The sequence below is a fragment of the Rhododendron vialii genome, chromosome 7a, assembly GCF_030253575.1.
Source record: "Rhododendron vialii isolate Sample 1 chromosome 7a, ASM3025357v1".
In the NCBI taxonomy this organism is placed as follows: Eukaryota; Viridiplantae; Streptophyta; class Magnoliopsida; order Ericales; family Ericaceae; genus Rhododendron; species Rhododendron vialii.
The window spans coordinates 758,953-785,645 of NC_080563.1; the positions used below are offsets into that span (position 1 = coordinate 758,953).

The 26,693-nt window shown below is 38.2% G+C and overlaps 3 protein-coding genes across 4 annotated transcripts; all 3 read right to left on the reverse strand.

Moving 5' to 3' along the window:
• Positions 1 to 1,775: 1,775 nt before the first annotated feature.
• On the reverse strand, positions 1,776 to 3,532 carry LOC131334583 (hydroquinone glucosyltransferase). The gene has a single exon (XM_058369687.1). The coding sequence runs from the start codon at positions 3,339 to 3,341 to the stop codon at positions 1,923 to 1,925; it is 1,419 nt and encodes a 472-aa protein (XP_058225670.1). The 5' UTR covers positions 3,342 to 3,532; the 3' UTR covers positions 1,776 to 1,922.
• A 6,748-nt stretch (positions 3,533 to 10,280) lies between these two features.
• LOC131334584 (protein trichome birefringence-like 25) lies at positions 10,281 to 15,540 on the reverse strand. Its single transcript, XM_058369688.1, has 3 exons — positions 15,061 to 15,540; positions 13,973 to 14,256; positions 10,281 to 11,423 (listed from the first exon to the last, which is right to left on the reverse strand). Exons 1-3 carry the CDS (start codon positions 15,347 to 15,349, stop codon positions 10,650 to 10,652), a joined length of 1,347 nt encoding a protein of 448 aa, XP_058225671.1. The 5' UTR covers positions 15,350 to 15,540; the 3' UTR covers positions 10,281 to 10,649.
• Positions 15,541 to 16,225: 685 nt separating this feature from the next.
• LOC131334585 (protein trichome birefringence-like 25) lies at positions 16,226 to 21,096 on the reverse strand. Of its 2 annotated transcripts, none has more exons than XM_058369690.1 (3): positions 20,420 to 21,096; positions 19,314 to 19,597; positions 16,226 to 17,508 (listed from the first exon to the last, which is right to left on the reverse strand). In XM_058369690.1, exons 1-3 carry the CDS (start codon positions 20,709 to 20,711, stop codon positions 16,735 to 16,737), a joined length of 1,350 nt encoding a protein of 449 aa, XP_058225673.1. In that variant the 5' UTR covers positions 20,712 to 21,096; the 3' UTR covers positions 16,226 to 16,734. The 2 variants fall into 2 exon arrangements, with proteins under 2 accessions (XP_058225673.1, XP_058225672.1); XM_058369689.1 differs by having other exon boundaries at positions 19,314 to 19,591; positions 20,420 to 20,924.
• Between the last annotated feature and the right edge of the window lie 5,597 nt (positions 21,097 to 26,693).

Below are 26,693 nucleotides of genomic sequence, written 5' to 3' on the forward strand. Positions count from 1 at the left end.
TGATATCATGCATGCCTAATGATCGCGCCTACTATAATTATTAAGTTTAAAACTTTCAATGTTTCATGTACGAGAACTATGTTCGCTTTGAGTCTCTAGATCCATGCCTTTTTTCTCTATGCACGGTTCTTGATGAGTCGGTTTTCGGCACGCTCGGTCTTGCGCACCTGCAAGTGAGAACTTAATATTGGTGTGGTGTCGACCAACACCCCCTCTGATGCGATTTTGTGTCCTAATTTTGTTTGCCATTTTTGCATGACTTCAATTTGATACTTAAGTTAGTCTAGGGAAATGCTTCAATATAACACCCGCTACTTTTGAAAAATGTTGTGCTTATTTTTGCTGAATGTTATGTCTCCTTACGTAAAATGGTAGCATAATTTATTCTGGTGAATGTTAGTATGTCTTTTTATGGTTAGGGGTGCATACGGTATGCATCTTTATAGGTGTTACGCCTATTGAGGCAAAAATATTACGTCTCTTTGTGGTGAAATGTTATGCCTCTTTTTGGTAATCGTTTATGGGTGCATATCATACATACCCCAAAAGAGGATGTGTATTGTGGATTGATCCATGAGTATTGACTGCTCCAGTTTGTACTTGTAAGGCAGGTGACTGGGTAGAGGAAAGACTTTTGAGTTGCTGCCATTTGGAGGGAAAACCAACCTCGCCGGCTTAGTTATAAAATTCGCCGCCAATGTTATAATAGTTCGACCATGTCTATATGTTTAATGGATCCATTCAAACAAAATATAAACTAACCGGGTCAAACGTTGCGGTGGTGCCAATCTTGTCCACATGTTGTGCTAGGTTTTATTAGGGATGTCTTGATCTAAACAAGTAGAGTGACACTTTATGATTGTTTAATTGATCTTGATCCATCTGCTCTGAGAACTTATTTTGAATTTAAAGTTTGAGAGAGGAAATTCACCTGCCAAAATGAATGGGTTAGAATCTAGCTATTCAAGTTCGTTTAAATCATTGTGTTATGTTCGATTTTGGTATTGTTCTTTTCTCATCGTCATGGTTCAAAAAGGGACGCTACTATCAGAATAGGAATACAATAGTACATCATATGCCCAAAGCAAAGTCATGATTGACTAAAATTGATCATATATGATTGTCATCATTTTTTGTCTAAAGCTAACTAATACTTGCAAGCTTTTGGCAAAGCCTTTTAAAATCAAAACCACCATCGATTCTTCGATTAGTTTTTTAAATCTTAAACACGAGGTATTTTGCTTTACGCTACAGATTTTCTCGGTGGATGAGACATTGACATATATTAGATTTTGATTTTATAAATGCGATTTTCAATTTTCGTTTTCTTCCTATGTACTATCTCGAACTAAAAGGATACTAACAAATTAAAAGAATTCCAAAGAAGATTAAAGAGGTCATTTTAGATAGAGATAAAATTATTTACGGCAGTTTTTTTAAGCGAACGATCGGATTAGCACCGTAAACAACTATTATTCACAACGGAGCAGTGAAAAAGATTTTCTCCTTTAGATAACCAGCTACTTTTTCATCAACACCCAATCAATGTGTTCTATGATTGAATGTTAATGGGCGTCAATGGCAGCCAACAAGTTCTTTAATGCCTAGTGGCACTGGCAACCCCCTTTCTGAGCTAATAAATTTTTTAAAGTGGCTGGGGTCCATCCCTCTGGCTTCATTGGCTGGTGCCGCATGTTTCATGTGGATGCACCCATCTCACCTACTAATATACTACCCTCTACAATCATAGCAACAAAGAACACAGAAAAAAAGACTAAAAATAAATGCCACTTCAATACCAATAAAGAGCATACAAGCTTGTACAAGGCCTTATGACAATGGGGAGAAATTAAAAAAAAAAAAAACAAGAAGGAGAAAGAAATAGAGCCAACATGTAGACAGACACTAATGACTTAACCTAATCAATTTTCATTACTAATCTTGTTCTTCCACTTCTGTGCCAACTCAGCAAGCGACCTTGTTGAAGACCCGTCAGCGCTTAGAACCCTTTCCGCGGCGTCTTTTAGGTCTCTCATTCGGGTTCGAGCTTGCTTCCCTTCCTCCCCTTCCATTAGACCCTTCACGACTTTGGCAATCTCAACACGCCCAACTATACCGTTTTCACCAACCTTCGGCCGCAACGCCACTTTTACATCCTCGATCAACATCACAGCATTCATCTTCTGCTCTGCATAAAGTGGCCAAACGATTAACGGAACGCCATGAACCACGCTTTCTAACGTCGAGTTCCAACCGCAGTGGGTTAAGAACCCTCCGGTCGAGCGATGGCTAAGGATTTGAGCCTGTGGTGCCCAAGATGGCACCAGTAGGCCATACCCCTTGGTCCTGTCTACAAACCCTTTTGGTAAAAATGCAGAAGGGTCAGTTTTGCTTTGAACAGTGAAGAAACTGGAATAAGCAGCTGTGTCACTTGGACTTCTAACAACCCATATGAATCTTTGTTCACTCATTTCCAACCCCAAGGCAAGCTCATTGAGCTGATCATGTGAGAGGGTCCCACCACTCCCAAACGAGATAAACAAAACAGAGCTAGGTGGCTGATTATCCAACCAACTCAAACAACCCGACCCGTCGTCCCCGCTACCCGAATCCATCTGTATGAGTGGCCCAATCGGGTAAACGGGCGGTTTTCCGGGTTTTTTCTCTTGCAAAGCGCCAATTGCCCCACCTTCCAATTCCTTGAAGCTATTGACCATAATACCCTCAGCCAAACCGTACCGTTTTGTGTGATGAATAACCCATTTATAGGCCTCATCCTTTCGGTCCTGAACCGGGTCCAGCAAGTCCTTCCCGTGGATCGGTATGCAACCCGGAATCCGAACCGGGCCGGGTAAATCTCTATACTCGCAAGAAACAGAGGAATCAAGCTCCGGCAAGTAAAGGAATAATGACAAGGCCATGGCCGTGGATGGGAAGAAAATATAGGGAGAGATTTGGAATTCCATAGCTATGTCAAAAGCATCGGTACCGAATAGATCAACGACTAAGGCGACGACCCGGTGACCCGAAACGAGTGATTTTATCTGGTCGCGGAGGGAAGGGAGGGAGCGGGTCACGGAGAGGGAGATACGGGTCTCGATCCGAACGTCGTCGGGCAAGTCGTCGAAGTTGACCGGAGAAAGGAGGACGTGCGATATGCCGGCGGGGGTGAGAGATTCAAGAAAGGATTTCTGGGCTTTGGGCAACGGGCCGTCGGTTGGGATCAAGAAGGTTGCGGAGAAGTTGTGAGTCAGGACGAGTCGCTTGGCGAACTCGGCGAGTGGGATGAGGTGACCCATGCCGGGTGTGGGAAGTAAGGCTATGTGGGGTTTTTGCTCCATTTTTGTTGGCGCTTCCCACCAGGAAAGATGATGTCTTTTGTGTGTTGAAATGAAAGGTTTCTTGGAGGAGATGAAGTGGTGAGAGAGAGAGATGCAATGGTGGTTTTATATAGGCATTATGGAGCTTTTGATTAGACTTTTCTTTTGTTTTGGTTTTTGTTTTGTTGTGGTGATTGAAGGGTCCGTGTGTGTATGTATTTATTGTTTTGGTTTTTGTTTTGTTGTGGTGATTGAAGGGTCCGTGTGTGTATGTATTTATTGCAACTGAAATGCTGGTTTTTTTGTAGAATAGTAGTAGATGAAAACAGGGGAGATTTGGGTGGTTCACATTTTATCATCATCATCTTCATGTGGGTGATGTAATAGCATAAGTAAGCCTGATGTCAACTAGTTTCTAGAATAATAACTTCTCTCACTAGACCAATTTTGAGTCCCACTTTTTGTGGATCCGGGGATCCTGTAGGGCATATCCGAGCTGTCCATCTCGGCAATAGATGGCTCAAATCAATATGAACTCATATTGATCCGAGCTGTTGATGTAAAAATGGACGGTCGGATCGACCGCCTTACACGCCCTGTAGTGTCGGCCGCACTACAGAAATCCTCAATCCCAAGAGTAGTAGCCGACCATTCAAGCCAATTATTTGGTACTCTCGGAACATCACGTGGGAATTACATGTAATACTCTCCTTAAATAGAAGATCGTCATCACATAATATGAGTCACTTTTTATCTCTGAATCACCCACAAAAGTGAATGGTAATGTCTCTATCATAAAAATTGTTACTACATAAATGATTGAAAGTACCACATAGACAACCCTACTGTAGTAGTGCTCCAGGAGAGTTGAATTACTTTTTGAATAAAAGAGGAGTGTCAAAATCTACAACTTCATATATATGTTAAAGCTTTTGCAAGTATTTGTTAGTTTCAAGACTGAATATGTGCTCAATTAATGTCCTTTCGAAAATGGTTAAAATTTGTGTGAATGAAAAGCGAAAATGTGAAACTACTTTTCAATAAAATCTCAAATTATCAGAATTTGAAATGGAAATTGAAAGAATCTAACCAAAAGATTACGTGACCTAATTAAGTTTTTTAAGCCCGTTTGATAGCAGTGATAAATGAATGTGATTCGTAAGGAGATGAGATTAAGATTGAGATTGGTAATGAGAATGGATTAATAATGAGTATGTTTGTTTGAGATAAGATTAGATGATAAGATTGGATTGATAGAAAAGATTGGTAGTGAGAATGAATTGATAATGAGGAGAGGTTGAGTTGCGATTACCAATACCATCTCCAAGAGGTATTAGCAATACTCTCAAGTTGGAGTTTTAGCAATCCTACCGGATTGATAGTCCGGACCATTTTTGGAAAACCAAGCAAGGTACTGATAATACCATCACTCTACCAATCCAATCTCAGCCCCTTGAAGGGTTATCAAACGGGGCCTTAGTCCACACTTAATCACGTTGTTCAAAGTTGAAAGTGGATAGTAGTTAAGTCATAAGTGTTGTATAGATCTGTTTGGTTTCTGTTGAATGGATTGTTCAAAATAATCATCTTTTTAGAAGTGCTTAAGATACTTTTAACAGATGAGCAATAAGTAAAAGTTGTACTGTAAAACAAAATTACATGAAATCTCATGTTTGAAAATGCTACCAATAGATTTTAGAAATGGCTCCACACAGGCATTTACGATATATAGAACAAGTAGACCCAGCAACACCTAAAAAGGCAAATACCATAAACACGATATTATAAAATAATTCAAGTACCACAAAATACACGGTCTGTTAGTCATTGTGATGACCCACGTGTTATATAAGGAAAACATATGTAATTTAGTGGTTTAACATGGCACCGTATTTATAGGCCTCTTATGTATATAGTTGGTTAAATTAAAATTTTGAGTCCACCTTAATATCTCCTTTTTTGACATATATGTATTCAATACATTTCATAATGGACTTCTTCCACCTGCCCTGCCCGCTGATGGAAATAGACCATAGATCTTGACTCATTGGTAAGTCGTTGCCGTTTTTTTCATGTTACTTCGAAAGTAACTACTTCAGCATTAGTCATTCGAATATTCGATATTCCCTCTTAATTTCTCCTGAATGACATCTTCTTCTTGCTTCGGGGTTGATCTCTAGAATCAGAAAACAAATTACATAAACAAATAGTACTAGGTAGAATGGCATCTTTTCGCCGCATGGATTGGATATTGATCTCGACATTTTGTGTTACGTAAATAACTAGTTTGATACGATTTAATATACTAGTAATATGAAAGAATTATGACCCGTACAAATTTGTCGAAAATCTATTTTTCATTCAAAGAGATAAAGTGACAGGTAAGTTATAGGTGATTACTGTTGTGCAGAAGCAAATAAACAGACAGTGATTACGAATATTGAATCGAAGAAAAAAAAAGAAAGATGTGTGAAGCAAACTGTTTAGTCGATAACTTTGCCTTCCAATAAGGTTGAAAATCTCAAGTGTAGGGCTAGGTCGTTGATAGCATAATAACTGGTGAGACCGGGATCGTACCAACAGAGAATCGGTAATACCTTAAACGGATTGTACGTTTCATATGGTGGATTTCGGCGTTAAGACGGCCAACTTGGTTTTGCTTTGAAAGTGAAAATATCAAGGAAAAAGACTAGAAATGAGTTTAATAAACTAAGAGAGGCAAGTCTAGGGATCATCCATCCCGTGACTAAGGCCATTATCGGTTCTCGAATATAACTCTCAAGTGAGAGTCACGACCACGCGCTCACACTCAGAAGATTTAACTTTAAAAGACTACGTTTATCGAAAGATGTGATTTATCGGAATCAAACCAACTTGTTTTACTAATGAATCGAACATGTAGGAGGCCACAAGCTTTTAGGCATGTCGCGTGCCAAGACCGTTTGACTAAACGGCATATCAAGAAGTTAACATCGCTCATTTAGACCAAAAATGCAAGTTAAGCTCTTATTCCAAAACTCACGATTTTAAGCCCGAGGGTTTGAGAACCAAATAACAACCTAAGTCTTTAGAAAAGATTAACCCAAGACTTAACCAATCAACTACTCAACCATGCTAAAGAACAAAACATGCTAGAAAAATGAGCTATAAGATTTAACCGTAGGAAACGAAAATAAACTTGATAGTACTAAGGATCTAGTTCGTACAAGTAACTTTAATAAACGAAAAATCAACAAACGACAAAGACTTACTAGAGTTCTTGAAGAAATTAGTTAAGAAAGCTTGAAAGGCAACAATGGAGATCCTAGAAAGCAAGAAAGAAACTTAGGCCTAAATTTAATTCACGGTTCATACTTTCCATAAAATGGCATACACCCATATATAGAGGGCCCTAAAGTTAAGTTACAAAGGACCAAAAAGTCCTCCAAAATATCCCAAAAATATTTCATAAGTGGAAACTTTCCATAAATGAAAGGTTGAAAAAGTTAACAAAAATCTGCAGAATTTCCAAGCAGTACCGGTACTGGCACTTCCTCAGTACCGGTACTAACGTTTTTGGACGTTTTGGACAACTTCTAGACTGCTAGTACTGGTACTAGGCAATTCCCAGTACCGGTACCCGCTGGGCAGATTTTTTGGGGAACTTCATGGGCTCACTCTGGACACTCCCAACCGTTGGAAATCTTGTCGAGTTTACTTTCTAACCCAAGTGGTTTGGATCCAAGATTAATTTGTACATCAAAAGATATGACGATTCTACCCTTAGCTGGTCGGAAAATGAATAGTTTTGGTAAAATCCTCACATGTCCTTCAATTCCCTTGACCCTTGGGCGACCCGAGCAACCTCCAAACCATCCTTTTGAGCAACACAACGAGGTGGCACGTGGCCTTGAGTATTTGGTTGCACCTGGAGCATTCTTTGGTGTTCAAACGCGCCTTATTTATACGAATTACCTGAAACACACAAAAATCTACCTTACGTGCAATATCATATAAAAATAACAACATATATGTACAAACACAACATACTAGAGGACTTAAGCACCAAGAATATGCATTATTGAGTGCTTATCACAAACCAAACTAATCAAACCAAACATGAGAGAATGAGAGAGAAATCAAACAAAAGAAGAGAGAGACACACAGATATACGTGGTTCGGTTTTACTTTAGGATGTAAGCCTAGTCCATGGGCAGTCGATCGATGGCTTCACTAATCAAATACGAATGCTCAAAGAGCTACAAAGAAGAAGTATGTAGAACTCTTCTACCAAAAGCCAAAATAAGGAGGCAACTTTCTCAAACTCTAATCAAATGCCTAATATTTGCTCTCTCACCAATAAAGAGGCATAACAAATGTATTTATACCCAAAGACAAGTTGCTTAACAAGTCCTAACCATATTGGGCTTTCGAGCCCTCAAAAAACCTTAAAAACGAAGTCAAACGCGCTGTTTTGCGTGCCCGCTGGTCCGAACCAAAATATCAGATAGCGACGATCGAATTTGGAACAATCGGACGAAGTTAGTCCGGACGTCCAAAGGTGCTGAGGTTTGTTCGGACTAACTGATCCAGACCAGACCTCGAGCCAAAAAAAACAGAAAGCTCCAGAAATGTGTAACAAGTGCTGGTCCGGACTAACCAAGCTGCGAACTCCAAAATCGACCCGAAATTCAACCATTACAATATAACATGGATAGATTTCCAGACCTAGTAAAAGTTATAGGCAGGCATTTCTATCCACACTTGTTTGTATATCCAAGTAATCAATTGTAGTTTTGGTTTTAGATTTAGATGTTTGCTCCATTCTAAGGTTTTATGTTTGATTTTTTTGGCTAACAACTATTGGGGTCACCTCACCCCTACGTGTAAGCGTGTAAAACAGTTGTGAAAAAGGATTGTAGAAATTAGTTCGAAGTATACACAAACTAGCTCAAGACACCTTGCGTAACCAAAGAAAAAGTAATCACAACTAGTATCGTATAACCAAAGAAAAAGAGTCCATGCAACCGCACCCAAGAGCCGTTTCGTGAAGGCCTCTCATGAGAAGCCCATCACCAGTATTGGCCCATCGAGCGTTTTCCAATTGGGCCGATGGCCTTCTCCAGTTCTTCTCTCTTGATCGCCATCGAGGAGAGAGAGAGTGTGTGCGTGTGCGTGTGTGAAGAAGATGATATACCGCAAATGGAGTCTGCTAACGGGACCAGCTTCGATTTTGGGATCAATCGTCGTCACGGCCGTCGTCGCCAACTACCTCTTCGTCCAGAACGTATTCTCTCTCTCTCTCTCTAGATTTCTCCATTCTCGTGTAATTTGGAATCCGAATGATTTTCAATGCGATCGTATTCTTCAATGACAAAATTGAAATTAAATTAAGCCAATCGATGGTGGTGTTGTGACTTAGCATCTTGAATGATCAAATTGCAATATATATATATATATAATATTTTTGCAGCAAAATGGCCTATGTTGATTTAGGGTTTCCTTAAATTGGTTTCAGGGTGATAAAGTTAGAATTTTGTTGTGTTCGTAAATGCCATAAACTATAGTATCATGTGAAAATAGCTGCCTCTTGCCTTCTCTGAGTTGATGAAATGCACCATCTGTGGGTGCCATCAGACCTTATTTGTCTCCTTTAAAAAAAAATTAAAATTAAAATATTCAGTTCAAGTTTAGTGCTTATCAATTGTTATTGATGGGTCCTTACAAATTGTATTGCAAACTACATCAGTATTCCTGGAACAATCAGCAAAAACAAGAAGATGGAAAAAGTTGTTTAAATGAGCTTAATGCATAGATTCTCCCAATTGTTAATGCTAATCAAAGAGCATGAGTTTATGTGTCTTTTCTAATTTCCATTGCAACGCTAATTTAATGAAGTAATGCTGCAGTCTAGCAAAAACTATAGACCTCCTCCCTCTTCAGCTTCTTTTCTACTTCTTCGCTATTTTAACTTCTTTTTTTCCGGGTTGCTAAATTTTCTTAAGAGCATTATTATATCCTAGCTAACATTTAGTTCGCCAAATTTGAATTTGCAGGACCCATTCCTTAAAGTGGAGCCAAGCAAGCAAGATATAGCTCCTTCAACCAAGTAGGAAAGAGCGCGAGGAGTGTTTGGCTTGGATGTAATCTAAACTTGTTTCAGGTTTTATTTTATGTTTGCCATTTGCAAATTTATGTTTTTAATGGCCGCGTTGGATACAATTTGCGTATGCATTGAATAAGAAGATGTTTGGATCCACTTATCAAAAGAGGAGAAGATATTTGATCTGTTTTGCAATTCAATTGTGGATCAAAAGTTACATAGTTTTCATTGGCTTGTTACTGACGTTCGTTGCTTGTTGCTGATTTGTATGCGTGTGCATGCTTTTGAGAGTGTTTTGATGTTATGAGTTAACACGGATGGGCCCAATTCTTGAAGTCTCCTTTTTCTGCTTCAATTCATGTTCGTGGAAGATATGGTAACTTCTGTCATCCGTTTGTCAATATCCTCATTGAGATGTTTGCACATATTCTATGTTTTGATTCATGAAGAGTCTTTCAGACAAACACAAACTGAAATCAACAAGCATTATACAAAATGAAAAGTAAAACCCTATGCTGCAATTTTATGAACTTTGTCACAGCCTCACAGGCAGAGGACGAAAGGGAACCCGGTGGGTTACCATATTTACAGGATCTTCTGCTATGCTTCATATTTTTACATGCTTGTTGAATTGCTCTAATTTTGACCTTCATGGTTATAATCTGATTCAATCATGAATTCATGATATGTCTTCTAGTTTATCATATGTATGTTAGCTTGATAACATCCAAACTCCACGGGTCTCTTTCCTCTTCCAATCCCTAATGTGAAGGAAACTCCATTCCAATATCACATGAAACAGCAAAGTTACTTCACTTGATTAAGGTCAATTCTTCGCCTGAGAAATGATCAGACGAAACACACATTCCATTCATGGATGCAACAAAAAATCAGATTCTACCAAGATTAATCAAATCCTTGCGCACTTACACCACGTGTAACATGTAATCTAATACCACGTGAAATGTAATACTGGAAAATAGACATTTTTACAATGATGGTAAAGTAAAATACTACATTTCAAAACTCTAACAAAGTGATGATATCTTTGTCGTATATCTTCTCCTATGCTTCATTCTTGCTAGCTCAACTTTAATCCGTACTAAAACAGTAGCTTTCATTGTTATTCCAGTTGGCAGGGATCCTCTTCCTTTCAGCACTTCAGATCATTAAGATCACAATAAGCCCATAATTTCAAACCAGGAAATTTGAAGGCAAAAAAGAGTTTCTTTTCTTATTCTTAATTCTCAACCACTGAACAACATTTGCATTAGCAACTCATTCCAGGAATCTATCGGCCCGGGCAGGCACCAATGCAAACAATCATTCCGAAGTTTTTCGTGTTTACCCTTGGAAAACGGCTGGGATGGCAGATAAACTCCTGGGTGCCCATCAGGTCTCAACAATGAAAGGTGGTTTATGTCCAGGAGTTTCAAAGTCACCCCCTTTCTGGATCCTATTTCCACTGCCTTCTCAAATTCTTCTAACTCAACATCTCGCAACGTTGTGTCCTCGGTGGTTAAATCAGCCTCGCCTTCTTTAAATGGTCCGGTTCTATTGCAGTAGCCCCCACTATACCACTCTCCATTCTCAAAATGATCCGCCGCGGTAGTTCTAAATAATATGTGTGCTTTGTGGTTTGAACTTGTAACAAAGTTAAAAATCAACTGTAGGGCTTTATGGTAGGCATGATCAAATCCTAATTCTGTTAAATTCTTACTCGGGCAGTAATGGCAGCCTTTGATCGTGTTGTTTTCATAGTATGTTGCTGTTCTGGGAAACCATTTCCCACCTGCGATTACCACGTAATCAAAATTAGTGTATTGTTCACTCCATTGTGTATCGAGTTTGTCGAGATGAAGATGAATTTCAGCCGCTGAAACTCTAAATATATCTTCAAGAATGGCTGCTTTTAGGAGGAAAGGACTCAAAAAAACTGACAGAGTGAAGTTGTGGGAGGAAAAATGCCATCTTCTGGATCTGTATTCCTCGTCATGGTAGACCTCCACTGCTTCTTCTACCTTCAATGAAAATTCAGTAAAATTCCTTCAATTGCATTAGTCATGCAACCAAATCTTTGCTGAATGATGCAAAAGTAAAATTCTCTGAAAAAATGAAACAAACATGGAAGCAGCCAGATTCTGTTGATCCTTCATCCTTGTGTTTTTCAAACAATGGACCAACTAAATGCCTTGATCTGGGTATTGTGGAGTCTTCATCCAGGATAGAATTAATATATTCAGTTGGACCATGTTTCGTTCCTTACGTGAAATTTCAGGTTTTGAACAGAAAAATTACTTTGATGTGTCACTCTTCTGAGGAAAAGGGACGGATGGAAAATTGAAGAATAAGATATAAAATGATTGCTGCAATTGGACTAACTTATATTTATACTTTCACTGGAATTGGTATTCCTACGGGCACCAACTTTCAGATCATTTCACCCATAATTCTGCATAGTATGATTATCAGTTACAAGTAAAAACTTTCGCCAACGCCATTCTGGATTGAGAATTGGCTATAAAAGTGGTAAAACTTGCTCCATCAATGTTGTTAGGCTTTTCAATGTATTCTCAAAAACAAAAAAATAAAAATTCACCAAATTTATTTTAAGTGCTATTTTTCCTCCTGTGTTTGACTGTTTCTAGCTATGAATTAGTGATATGATCACCACCCAGCATTTTCGAGCAAGACTAATCCTGTGGAGGACATCAACATAGTACGAGGTAATGGGCAGAAGACTAATGGAATGATACTTCTCAAGGTAGAACTTAGCAGAAGATGGAAAATGATGACTCCATGCATTTAAGAAAGAGAAGTTGCACCTAGGACCTTGTTGAACTATCCCAATATGTGGAAATTCGTAAAGAAGCTAGAGAACCCTGGATCAAATTTTACTCCAACGGAGAATTTAACATCGGACGAGGTGGTAAATATCCTTTCACAAGAACAGTGCTGCATATAAGTAGTTGTACATTCTTGTATTGGATTTGATAAGTGGCATTAATTGCCTACAAGTAATCTACACTACAAGCTAAATTATTGTAAACACAGACCAGGCAACAATCAAGTGGGTCATCTCTCACTAATTAAAACATCAGAGAAAGGCAAAGGAACTAAGTCCAAAGTCCAAATAATTCGCAAGGTGTGTGATACAAAATTTTAACTTTTGAGAATGACAACCACTTAAGACAAGGTGATCAGTTTCAATCATCCACTACCAAAAGTTGGTGGTGGTATCATGTTCCAAATGACCTGTCACCGGGCACAGAAAGGAATTCATTTGCCACAAGTTGTTTTGGGGGGGGGGGGGAGGGGGGGGTGCAAACGATACGATGTTATTATGTTAGTATTAGTTAAATAACTACGAGGGCCAACCTCGTGTCATAGGAGTCAAGTCCTAGACCGTACCTCATGCTGGAAAGAAGCGATACACAACCATTGGGCCAAACCCCAAGGTTTAATCTGCACAAATTCACGAGTCAGTAGCTAGTAACCATGACTTGCCCACCAACCGATACTACTAGAGATCAATTTCTGGCCTATCTAAAGCGACTTGGTGAAAAGCTACACCACGATGTCCATGAAATCCTTCTACCAAGCTGAGAACCAAAAAAGAGTAGTCTTGCCCAAATCCTCAAAACCGGATCCAGTATTTCTTAGGCATGGGCAAGGCAGGGCTCGACAGCAGTAGCAAAGGTAGTTTACGATGGATGAAGCAATACTGTATATGATTCATCCTATCTCGATTTAGAATGCAGAGCTGCAAGGTCTTTCACCATTACCAAGCCTCTCGAGTTGTGAGAGGATTCTTTTGATTTTTGTTCGACTCCTAGGCAGCCAGGGTAGTAGGAGATGTGGGTTATTTGGTAAATGTTTTGAGGGAGATTTTTCGGATAACGAGTAGAAAGAGATAGATAGAAATGTGTAATAAGTGGAGAGAAATTTATTGAAAACTGTGTCAGTGTGGGAGAAAGTTTATGAGAACCCAATAGAACAAGCCCAGGTTTTTGGTCTAGGTTTCGATTTTGTTTCCTATTAGAGATCCATAATGCTAGGTAGTCCAGAAAGTGAACCAGAAAATGTTCCAAAAAGAGAAATCAATGGGTCACATTCACTTTGATGTGCTCCAAACTACTGATTTCTCTTTTCGGGACATTTTCGGATATTGGGAATATAGTTGTGGGTTTAATTTTTTGTGCTCCCTCTTGTATTTGGTCTTGAGTTTTCCCACCAACCAAAACTGATAGGAGTACTTTTTTTAAGTGGATTGAGCCTTTTAATGGTATAGTGATAATGTGACATGGTACTATGTGGAATCATATTCAAAGTTGAAGGAACCAATCAACCCAAACAAAATTTGTCTTCCATACACATTGCAGATTGGAAGTGGAGAAACGTTTGTAGTAAATGAGGGCATGCGGAAATAAAGAAAAAGAAATGCATAATCGCCATATAACTGGCAAAACCAAACAGGGAAAACAAGAAAGAGAATTCAGCAGCTACTCCAAATTTATACAAATCACAAATGCATTTGATCTTGTAGAGTTCTGAAGTTTGGGAGTTTTACCTGTGACAGGGTGCAAAGCAATGACTGCTGATGATTACGTTGAATTGAATCGCCGATGAAAGCAAATGATTTGTTCCTCATCAAATCAAGAAATTTCCGCGGATCAAACTTTGGTAACTCACAGTCGTGGGGCTTCCACCTCCAGTGAACATAATCCGAATCAGGGCGGCCATTTTTCAGACAATTTTGAGGAGCTTCAATGTGTTTGCAACTCTCACTGGTGTAAAATGGACCAGAGGAATCTGGCACCCATTGTCCAGTAAATATGTTGCATTCTGTTGTGACTAGATTGTTAAAGACAGTATGAATGATTGTTAGTTGATCCGATTACAAATGAAAACTAGACTGTACAAAATATAAGAAAATCAGTTGGTCTGACCAAAAATGCGAACATGTCATTTGGGCATTTGGGCAAAACATTTCTTGGAGTTAGGCCATAAGAAAATAATTTATTTGTGAATTTTCTAGTTACGGCGTAGTTAGCTTGCCTTTGACAGGAACGGAGAAGTGATTAGTTGAGGTGCGTGTAAACTGACCTGGATACCTCGACCATCGAACCAAAAGAATAAATAAATAGAAGAACATATCCCCCTGTGTAGACTACCATGTGAAACTGCCAAACTGGTATTTAGAGCTATAACTTCACATATTCTTCAGTACCCAACTGAAATACTACTATATGGTAAGTTCAATGAAACAAGAGTCTCCAGTACCTCTCAGCCTTTCCATCACCGAACATAGAATATAACGTAAGTTTGATACGTTCTCCCAGACTTTTCATCAAACAGGTTGAAATACTTACGGGTGTGGGGCCAAGAATGGCAAAGAAAGTAAAAGGAAAAAACGAAGAGAAATTAGGGAATCCCACTTTCAGAATAGAAAAGAAAGAAAATCCTTGTTATTGTCAAGTTCATATTCATGTGAGCTTTCCAACCAGTAGTCAAAACAAGGACTAGTTTGGATTTAACTGACAACGAAGGGAAAAACCCAACTTGTATAATAGGAAATATAACCTGTATTTAATTTGCATTTCGTGTTTGATACATTGCCATATTTCAGAGAGAGTGCAAGAAACAACTTCCACTTACCATTCTGAGAAGTTATGTTATCACTTGCCGGAAAACTTTCATCGACCAGTAAATGACCCGAAACCAGCGACATATTCGGTGGAGGTGGAAATGTCACGTTTTGTACAACAAGAGAAGGGTGAATAGTTTCTGAAGAAAACTGGATAGGATTATAAACAAAGAGCCGAAAAGCCAGACCCAAAAGGAGAGAAAAAGCAGCAAACTTCACTAGAACATGATTGCGCTTGTGGGCTAGTGGTGAAAACGAAAATGGGTTGTTGTTTTTGGAATCAAACGTCATTGGATTCATTTACTTTTGGATTTCTTGCTTTGTGACTGAGACCATGAAAAAAAAAGGGTCTCTGCAACACTAGAAAGAGGGAATAATAAGAAGAAGATGACAAAATGGAGATGGAACCACAGTGAGAGCTGTTGTTTTATCGCAAATCGCGTGCATCTAACCCAAGAAATCGTTATTTTGTTTTGTGTATTTTCCTGTCATGAAACCAATAGCTAAGCCATTAATGCAATTAAAGACGGCGTTGTAAGTTGCATTCAATGAAACCATTAATAGAATTCTTTTGTAGGGTGTGTTTGGAAAAAGAAAAAGGAAAAGGAAAAGCGGTAATTGGTTTTTCATTTTCCCAATAAATAGATGAAGGCATCATGGTGCTGTGGACCCCTGCGTCACCATCCCCGTTTCCTCTTTTATTTGGCAATGCACATGTCCATCCTTATTTAGATTTTTAATACCTATGTTTTTGGATACGGGTAATTTTGTCATCGGTTTGGCAACAGAGTGTACCATTCTTCTTGAGAATTTCAATACATAGATAGATGTTTTAGTTCAGGAACAGTCTTTGAGTCAAACACAAACTCAACTCAAGAAGCATTATACCAACTGGCAGGGGAAAATTTATAATACAGTTCTATTATGTTGGCCACTGCTAGAGTTCGCAAGGGAACATGGTGGGTTTGGTTGTTTACGCGATCTTCTGCTATGCTTCATAATGTATGCACGTCAAATTCGTGATTTCCCCATATCTCCATTAGCTGTTTGATACCAGTCAACCGACTCTGTTTCCTCTTGCAATCTCTGTTGTGAAGGAAACTCCATTCCAATAGCATATACGACAGCACAGATACTTTGCTCTGATTAAGGTCAGTTAGCTCTTCACTCGAAAAATGAACACAAGGACCAGATGATGTAACCCAGTCAGGGATGCAACAAAATTCAGATTGTACAAAGAGGGTATTGAATCCTTGCGCTTACACGACGTGTAATTCCGTACTCGGAAATAGACATGCTTACAAGAATGCAGAAGTAAAACCTATTCATTGACTCTCCAACAAACAGAAATGAGTACCTGTATATATACATAGTGCATTGATTTTTGAGCTCCCTGGTTTTGTGGAATTAATAAACAATCACTTGTATCTTTGTTGTGTGTTATCTTCTCCTTTTCTAACTTCTAGCCAGCTCCTAGGGTTCAAACTTGAACCCATACTAAAACAGTTGCTGGGTTCGTGTCTTCAATTACTACACAATCGTGCCAATTATGCGATCGCTGTTATTCCCGACGGCAGAGATCCTCTTCCTTTCAGTTTTTTAGTTCATCAAGATCACAATAAGCCCATACTTTCAAACCCAGAAATTTGAAGGCAAGGAAGAGTTGTTTTTCTTAGTCATAATTCTCAACCGCCGAACAACATTTGCATTACCAACTCATTCCAGGATTCTATTGGCCCGGGCAAGCACCAATGCAAACAATCATTCTGAAGTTTTTCGTTTTTACCCTTGGCAAATGGCTGGAAAGCCCTGTAAACTCCCGGGTGCCCATCAGGTCTCAACAATGAAAGATGGGTTGTGTCCACTAGTTTCAAAGTCACCCCCTTTCCGGATCCTATTTCCACTGCCTTCTCAAATTCTTCTAACTCAATATTTCGCAACGTTGTGTCCACGAAGTTTAAATCAGCCTCGCCTTCTTTAAATGGTCCGGTTCTATTGCAGTAGCCCCCACTAAACCACTCTCCATTCTCAAAATGATCCGGCGTGGTAGTTCTAAACAATACGTGAGCTTTGTGGTTTGAATTGGTGACAAACTTAAAAATCAACTGTAGGGCTTTGCGGTAGGCATGATCGAACCCTAACTCTGTTAAATTCTTGCCCGGGCAGTAATGGCAGCCTTTGATCGTGTTGTTTTCATAGTAGATAGCTGTTTTGAGAAACCATTTTCCGCCAGCAATTATCACATAATCGAAATTTGTGTATTGTTCAGTCCATAGTGTATCAAGTTTGTCAAGATGAAGTTGAATGTCAGCTGATGAAACTCCATTTATATCTTCGAAAATAGCTGCTTTTATGAGGAAAGGAGTCCAAATTACTGACAGAGTGAAGTTGTGGGAGGGAAAATGCCATCTTTTGGATCTGTATTCCTTGTCATGGTAGACCTCCACGGCTTCTTCCAACTGCAGTGAAAATTCTACCTTCAATTGCATTACCCTTGCAACCAAATCTTTGCTGAATGGCGCAAAAGTATAGTGACATGAAAAATGAAACAAACATGAGAGCCGCCGGATTAATTTCTGTTGATCCTTGTACATCCAAACAATGGACCAACTCAATGCCTGGACCTGGTTATTAATGTGGAGTCTTAATCATTTCACTCTTAATTCTGCATGATATGCTTATCAGTTATGAGTAACAACTTCCGTTAATACCTTTATGGATTGAGAATCGGCTATTAAAGTGGTAAAACTTGCTTCATCAATACTGTTCTGCTTTTTCAATGTGTTCCCAAATTTATTGGAAGTGTTGTTTTTCCTCCTCTCTGTTTCTAGCTATGAAGTAGTAATATGTTCACCGCCCGGCACTTTTCGAGCGAAGCACTGTGACAATTGGGACGACTCATGGAATGATACAGTACTTCTCAAGGTAGAACTTAGCAGAAGATGGGCATTGATAGAATCACTCCAATTAACAAACGAGCTGCACCTAGGACCTTGTTGAACTTTCTCACCAAGTGAAATTTCCTAAAGAAGCTAGAGAGAGAACCCTAGACCAAATTATTATTCCAACAGAGAAATTTAGGTAAATATCCTTCACAAGAACAGTGCATGTAAGTAGGTGTACATTCTTGCTTTGTATTGGATTGGAAACCAATTACTGGTAGCAAGTGTTTAATTCGCATTAATTGCTTACAAGTAATCTATAGTACAAGCTAATTTATTATAAACACAGACAGGGCAACGACTATGTGGATCAGCACTAATTAAAAAATTAAAGAAAAACAAAGAAGCTAGATCCAAAATCCAAATCATTCACAAGGTGATTTGATACCCAAAAAAAAAAGGTGATTTGATACCCAAAAAAAAAAAAATTTAACTTTTGAGAGTGACTACTGAACCACTTAAAACAAGGTGATCAACTTCAATCATCCATTATTAAAGTTGGCAGTGGTATCATTTTCCAAATGACCTCACAGCTGGCACGATATGGAATTCGATGTGCACAAGTTCACAAGTCAGTAGCAAGTACGCTTGCCCACCCATCATGATACTACTAGAGATCCATGGATTCTCGATCAAAACTAGACCATGGATTGTCCAGATAGATAGACGGCTCGGATCGTGCACTACACTCCTATAGTGCACCCCTGCACCACAGGGACCCAAGTCCTACCTGGCCTATCTTGATTGAGAGGATGAAAAGTTACTTTGTGAAACGGATCCATGATTTCCTAAGCATGGGGGAGGTGGAGGTGATCATAAGGTCTTTTACCATTACCCATTCTCTCAGATTGTGAGAGGATTCTTTCGGTTTCTATTACACTCCTAGATTGTGGGAGTAGGGGGAGAGATTAAGGTTTTTGGTCTAGGTCTTCATTCTGTTTCCTATTAGAGTTACAGTAGGGAAAATAAATTGGACTTAGCCTTTTTTAATAGTTTAGTGATGATGTTAAACCGTACTAAGTGGAATCATATTCAAACTTCAAGGAACCAATCAAGCAAAACAAATTTGCCTGCTTACGCGCACCTCGACTAATCTTGAGGAACCAATCAGGCAAAATAAATTTGTCTTTCACACACATGGCAAATTGGATGTGGAGGAACATTTTCAGTAAATGCTTGCATGGGTAAATAAAGAAAAGGAAAAGAAAAATCAACAAATGAAACAAACTAGCAAAACCAAGCAGCAAAATGGAGAATTGAGCAGCTACTCCAAATCGATCACTGTGAATGTATTTGGCCTTGTAGAGATATTAAAATGTTACCTGTGAGAGAGTGCAAAGCAATGACTGCACGTGATTTCGCGAAATTGAATCCCCGATGAAAGCAAATGATTTATTCCTCATCAAACCAAGAAATCTTCGTGGATCAAACTTAGGTAACTCACAGTCGCGGGGCTTCCACCTCCAATGAACATAATCCGAATCTGGTCGGCCGTTTTTCTTACAATTCTGATGAGCTTCAATGTGCTGGCAACTCTCACTGCTGTAATATGGACCAGAGGAATCTGGTACCCATTCTCCCATAAATATATCGCATTCTGCTGTGACTAGATTGTTCAACAATAAAATGAAAGAATGTCAGTTTATAAATAATAAAAAAAATCAATCGATCTGATCATAAAGGAAACTAGATCGTGCACAAGAAACGAAAATATAAGTTGATTTGATTACCAATAGATTCAGGGGGAATGAGAAAGACTAAGCGGGTACAAAACCACAGTTTATGCAAAGATGTCACTTGGGCATGGTGATGGTATCATTAGAACACTACCAAACAAAGCTTTGTATCGATTGGCCCTCCGAGCTTTGCTCTAGCTTTAATTGGGAGCCCACAAGTGGAGGATCGGATTGTTCCCCAAGATCAGTCGATGTGCACGTAAGCTAACTCAGACACTTGTCAAAAAAAAATCAAAAGGAAAATCTATCCCTCTGTGTAGACTACGATGTGAAACTGGTATTCAGAGCTACAACTTCACATATTCTTCAATACCCACCAATTGAAACAATATTAATTTCAAAGAAAACAGAATTCTCCAATACCCCTCAACCTTTCCATCACCCAAAATACAGAGTAAAACAGAGCTATGATCTGTTCTCCCAGACTCTAAATTTTGTTAATCAAACAGGTTGAAAATTGAAATAATTGCAAGTTACAAGTATGAAGCCAAGAATGGGGGGGAAAAGGAAGAAAATCTAGGAAATCCCACTCAATTTCACATTCATTATAGGAAATAGATGAATTTTCCAACCACACTTCAAAACAAGCCCAACTTGTATAAGAGGAATTAAATACAACCCATATTTGATTTGCATGTTACGTATGATGCGTTGCAATAACAGAGGGAGTTCAGAAAACAAAATTCGCTCACCATTCTGAGAAGTTAGGCTTTCATTCGCCGGCAAACTTTCATCTACCGGCAAATCACTCGAAACCGGCGACGTATCCGCCGGAGTTGGAAATGTCGCGTTCTGCTCAACAAGAGAAGAAGGGTCGGTAGTCTCTGAAGGAAACTGGATAGGGTTGGAAACGAAGAGGCGAAAAGCCAGGCCCAAGAGGAGAGAAAACACAGCAAACTTCACAAAAAGATGACTGCAATTGTGGGCTAATGATGGAAAAGAAAAAGGGTTGATGTTTTTGAAATCAAACCTCATTGGTTTCATTTGGCTTTGGATTATTAATTTGTTGTCACTAAGACCTTGAAAAAAGGTGTATCGAAAACTAGAAAGACGGAGAAAGAAGCAACAAAATGGCAATGGAACCAAACTGATGAGAGCTGTTTTATCGCAAATAGCAACCAACCCAAGAAAATCGTTATTTTTGATTTTCTTTTTTGTATTGTTGTAGGGTTGGTTCGATTACTCACAGGATGAGTACCGTAAAATAAGTGGGGAGTCGTGACTGGCATGACCGCGTTAGCTTTCTGGAGGTTTGGGTGTAAGATTGTTCCTCCGTTTAATAAAAAAGAAGAAGAAGGAAGCAGCAATTAAGTGCAATAATGGATGGCGTTGTAAGTTGAAGTCTTGAGGGGCGTCCTTGACCTCAACTTCTTTGCAGGTCTGGCTTGCTACATGAAGCCATTAATATATGAGAACCAAAAAGGAGGAAAGGAAGGTGGGTTTTTTTCTTCTTTTTCCACCGAAAATAAACAAATGAACTAGTAACATTTTATTTTTGCATTTATTTCATTTTTGGGTAATACTAAGGTGTCACAGGCCAGTTTGCGCGCACCTCGGACTAATCCTTATAGCCGTTTCACAAGCTTTCTTCTTTTTCCCTGATTTTTTAAAAATAAATAAAAAAATCTAAGGCCACTCCGCTAACCCCTTCGAATAGAGCCAACATTTTGTTAATTATCTTTATAACTGTCCTCCTTTATTTTCTCTTTCTCCATCTTCTTGGTTAATTGGGTTTTACTTTTGTTTTACAATTGAGAAAATCAAACCAACTCAGTTATTGTTCTTTCTGCATCAGTTCTTTGCGAAATCATAATCGTTCGCTTCTTTTTTCTCTTCCAGTGTGCTTGTTCCAAACAGAGCCTTGGTGTTTTTTGTTTATTTCCATGCATGGTCATTATTCTTGATCACATAGTAAGATTTCTGAATTTATACTAAGTACTCCCTCCTTCCATCCTAAATAAATGTCCATGTTATTATTCTGAACATTTTAGAAAATCATATATATCTTTCAAAATATATTATTTTTTATATGCAATATAGATCTTGTTTGATAAATTTCAATTGGTTCTATTAGACAAAATTTTGAAAATTATGAAAAATGGTATAAATTAAAAGATATAACAAATTTTAAAAAAAATTGGGAAAAGTGAAAATGGACATTTATTTAGGAACGGAGGAAGTACCAAATTTAAGACCCTGCCAAATTTTATGAACATTTTTTCTTTCTTCTTCTTTTTTGAATTAACAATCTCCAATTCAAGATGACGAATTGTGAGGGGAAAAAAAACTGTATACTATTCAGAGACAGTACCCCTATCTAATCTAAATCAACAAATATGGTGCACTCTGTAGTCTGTACTATTCCCACTAGGAAAAGCTTAAGGAATTTCTTTAGGCCCCGTTTCAAAACGTGAATAAGAACTTATTTTTTGTCTAAAAATAAAACATGTTCCACAAAAAAGAAATAAATATTTATTTTTTAAGAAAGTAATTTCAAGCTCAAAAATCATGTGTTTACGCAAATAATTTTTTTATCAATATGGATCTTGTTTGATAAATCTCATTGAGATCTTAATAAGGTGCAAAAAAAATTGAAAAATTATTTTTCATTTACATTATTTTTGAGTTTAAAAATATGAAATAAGCTGTTTATTTGAATTTTGTGGAACAATCCTTTTTATTTTTGTTTGAAAAGTTCCAAAATAAGTACTTATAAATAAGTAATTTGGGCTCTGATATTTTTGGCTAAAACTGAATTGGGGACAATTACAACCATCCATGAATTGCACATGCCCAGCTGCTGCCTTATCATCATATCTCCGATTTGAAGGAGTGGACAGCTTTTGTCTTCTCATAATAGAGAGATAGGAGTATAGTTGGATGGAGCTTTTAAAAGTAAATTTGAATCGTCATATCATGGATGCTCTTGGACCACATTCCCAAGGGCAAACCACACTATCTATATCTTGCACAACATCCATGACATTATTTCATTTTGTGTTTTTTTTTATTATTATTACTCAAGTGTCCGAACCAACTAACACGCATCTCGACTAATCCTTGAAAACCAACTATCTCATTTCGTGTTTGACAATAGTAATTCATCCAATCGTATGTATATTATATGCTGCACTAGTGTATTTTTGTATGTAACTCAAGTCTCATGCATGCTCTCTACCTTGTTATAAGTATTTTGTTCTGATCGGCCTCTACCTAAACTATAATTTGGTATATTATTTTTATGATTGGGTTCCACCATCTTCTTGTATTCTGAAAACCCTCATTATAGATATATTATAAGTCTTTATCCTATTTAAAATGAAAGAGATATGAGCATTTTACTGAAATAATTTAATTTTTGACCAACTAATAATAAAATGGTCGTACCATTTTATGTAAAAATAAATTAGGATCCAAACTACTTAGGTTAGAAAGTAGATTCGACAAGTTTTTTAACGATTTCAAATCATGCACAAATTGGAGTTCGGGAGTGTTCGTGATCCCACGAAGTTTGACATATTGTCTACTTTTTATGCTCCCTCGACGCAATTCTATGCGCCCCAGACGCACTTCATTGCGCTCGGGCGCATCCTCTAAAGTTTACAAACGGCCAAATTTTGCTGTCTTGTCACAGACACTTCCGAACTCCGATTTGGACGTGATTTAAACCGTTGAAAAGCTCGTCTAGATTACTTTTTAACCCAATTAGTTTGGATCCAAAGGCAAACCAGACCATCCACACCAAACCTAGAAAATTTACAAAAAATTACTTTTTTGCTACCGAGCCCAAGAATCGAATTCTTGTGAACCCTTTTTCTATCACTTGTATATCTCTTCCAAACTATAATAAGGAATAAAAGAACCTAGCTTTTTTTAAGTTAAAAAATGGACCAAAGTAACGAGATTACTTATGATGCACTTCATCTTTGATTCTTTCTAGTTTCCATCCTCTTCAACTACTCATATTTTCCTACTTGTTCCCTTTCTTTTATTTTCAAGATTTATTAATATATTATATATTGTCCTTTTGCTAATTTCATGATTTATTGCTTTTCGTGTTGGTTAACGCTTACCCCCTTGGAGTTTATTCTAGATAAACCATCGTCGTCGCTTAATTGATTCACAAGACAAGAGATCTGCAAGTTTCAATGCCATCCGGATTTCAGCCATGCAAATTTGCACCAACGGAGGAACGTTGCGAAACACCCTTCCGTTGTGTGGTTGCCTATATTTAGTTCTGTTACAACATAATAAAATAAAATAAAATAAAGAAATTTAATAACCAAGTGTCCGACCCAGCTGGGACCATCCACATTCGATTGTGATTGAAAAACCCATAATCATATACTTGTAAATTCAGGATTTTGTAACTTTCTTGTTCTTTTCCTTTGCTACTTGTTCTCTCTCTACCTCCTCTCAACGTATTTTTGATAATTCGAGTGGTTCGATACCTTGACAAATCTTGAATCAATCTTATCTTCTACTAGCGGAGGGCTCATTTGAAGCGACGCAAAATCCCACATGAACTCAACTCAGAACGAAACGCATATTACTTCTGATTACGTCAAGAAAGAGTCTATATAGAACAGAACGAAATAATTAATAAATTACGTAAAGCACTGGTTTATTCAATTTCTCACTCTCTTTTGAGACTAATTTCACAACTTAGGTGTGATTAATATGTTGAGAGATCTGGTAATTACCTGACGTATAGGATGAGGATCTACATGTACTTACGAGATTTTCCCAACCTTAGGGTCTTTATCAGAACGCCCCCGTCACGCCTAACTCAAGGAAGTCTGTTTACCTTTTCCTTTGGAGAAAGAGGTAGTGCCAGCCTTCGATGTCCGGCAGGTTAGGTTTAAAAGAACGAAGGCTCCTTTGGGGTTAGTCCGTCTAGAGCTTTGTATTGTCTTTAATTGAGACCTCCGTAGGTGGATGGTGGGATTGGTACTCCTCCAAAATTAATTGAAATGCACGTAAACTGGCCCGAACCTGAATTATGAAAAGAGATGAGTTGGTGTAGTCTTAGATATGTCATTGCGAATGGTTTTTGAGTTGTGTCACTATATATCGACTAATGACTAAGGCATTTTTTGGTTCGTGCTCTGGGCTAGTGCGGGCACAACTCGTGGCCCTTCTTGTTTACTGAATTGTATTTGTGGGCATAGGTGGGCTTGTATCAACAGTCCAACAAGCACTGTGGTGAGGTTCTCCATGAGCCATCAAACAAAATCTTTTACCCTACTACCAATGGTGGATATATTCAGGATTTCTATACAGATGGATCACCTTTCAAGCATTACTTTTTTTTTTGATCGGCAAATTTTTTTGTCCAACGTCCATAGGCAATCCATGGTGAGAAGAGATTGTCTTACCGACACCATGAGATACAGGAGACACTAGAAACAGCATGAAAAAACTTTGTATAACAACTAGCAGCAGAAACATCATAGAGATAGATAGCAGCAATATAGAAACACCAATTCAAGAATTTGGTCTTGCTCATTAGGATTATAATCACCAATTCAGGGTCAAAGCCTAGGATCAGCAGGAAGGTTTGCCAAGTTAATTTCTACACATCTTTGTTTTGGTGGTCGAGAATTATCATTATCCTTTTCCAAATTAGGCACCTCTACCAGCAAATTAGGCACCTCTACAATTACAGGTTTGTAGAATCTCTTCATGACTAGCTGTTAAGAGAACAAAAAAGAATTTTAAGCCTTATTTTTCAGAATAAAAATCAAGACAGTGTACACCTTTTTAATTAAACTAATCAATAGACTATTGTGCCTAGATTAAACTAATCTATGAACAAGAGAGAATGAACGAGTTAAACTACTGTATTAAACTAAACTAATTAGATTAAACTAAACTAAACTAATTTAGTAAAAATTTGCATATAATTATTGAACGAGATTGTTACCTACTTGTGGTCCGTGAGTTGATCAAGAACGAGTCATCGAGATGACGAGAGGATTGGGATTTGGGCGAGATCGAGATGACGAGGGTTGAAGGCGTCGGGAGGATCAAGATTCGAACCAGAAAAAGCCATGTTTTGCGTACCTGACTGAACCGAATTTCCAAACTCAGACGAGATTATGAGGGTTGAAGACTAATCGAGATGACGAGGGTTGAAGAGGATTTGATGAGTTTTTCCACCGTTCGGTAATTTGGGTGAGAATAATTTGTTTTAGAGAGAGAAGCCTGTGGTGGGGCTTTAGTCCATGTTTGGGTTCCCTAAATTTAAAAAAAAAACAAAAAAACAACAAAAATTACAGGTGGTTCACGTGACCCACATGTGCTCAAGGTGTATACGCCCCTCCCTACAACATAAATACACTAGTGGAGTTTGCATGAGTGGCAATGGTCGCTAGTGAAGTGACAGTGGTGTAGATATTGAAGTGACGGTAGTGTACATATTGAAGTGACGATGGTGGATGGATGGTTGTAGTGGCCTGCTATCTATTCCCTTTTCATAAACTGAAGTTCATTATTTTTAGGGTTGGTTTTCACCATCTTCTAGTATTTTGAAAACCCTGATATATAATAGGTCTTTGTTGGATTTAAAATGAGAGAGATGTAAGCATTTTACCACAATAATTTATCTTCCGACCAATTGAGGATAAAAAGGTCATATTTTTTTTACGTTCAAATGAATTAGGATCCAAATTACTTGGATTAGAAAGTAGATTCGACAAGTATTTTAATAGTTCAAACCATGCACAAATCAGAGTTCGGGGGTGTTTGGGATAAACCAGTGAATGTTGACATATTGTGTACTTTTTATGCGCCTCAAGCGCAATTCTATGCATCCCAGGCACATCCTCTAAAGTTTACAAACGGCCAAACTTTGCGGTCTTGCCACAAACACTCCCGAATTTCGATTTGGATGTGGTTTGAACCGTTGAAAAGCTTGTCTAGACTATTTTCTAACCTAAGTAGTTTGGATCCAAAATTATTTAT

Bases quoted from the DNA above. Each gene is read 5' to 3' on its own strand.
- LOC131334583 (XM_058369687.1), bottom strand. From the start codon at position 3,341: ATGGAGCAAAAACCCCACATAGCCTTACTTCCCACACCCGGCATGGGT.
- LOC131334584 (XM_058369688.1), bottom strand. From the start codon at position 15,349: ATGAATCCAATGACGTTTGATTCCAAAAACAACAACCCATTTTCGTTT. The intron at 14,257-15,060 runs GTAAGTGGAAGT...TTAACAATCTAG, and splicing joins TAACATAACTTCTCAGAATG to TCACAACAGAATGCAACATA. The intron at 11,424-13,972 runs GTAAAACTCCCA...TTTTCATTGAAG, and splicing joins TGCTTTGCACCCTGTCACAG to GTAGAAGAAGCAGTGGAGGT.
- LOC131334585 (XM_058369690.1), bottom strand. From the start codon at position 20,711: ATGAAACCAATGAGGTTTGATTTCAAAAACATCAACCCTTTTTCTTTT. The intron at 19,598-20,419 runs GTGAGCGAATTT...TGAACAATCTAG, and splicing joins AAGCCTAACTTCTCAGAATG to TCACAGCAGAATGCGATATA. The intron at 17,509-19,313 runs GTAACATTTTAA...TTTTCACTGCAG, and splicing joins TGCTTTGCACTCTCTCACAG to TTGGAAGAAGCCGTGGAGGT.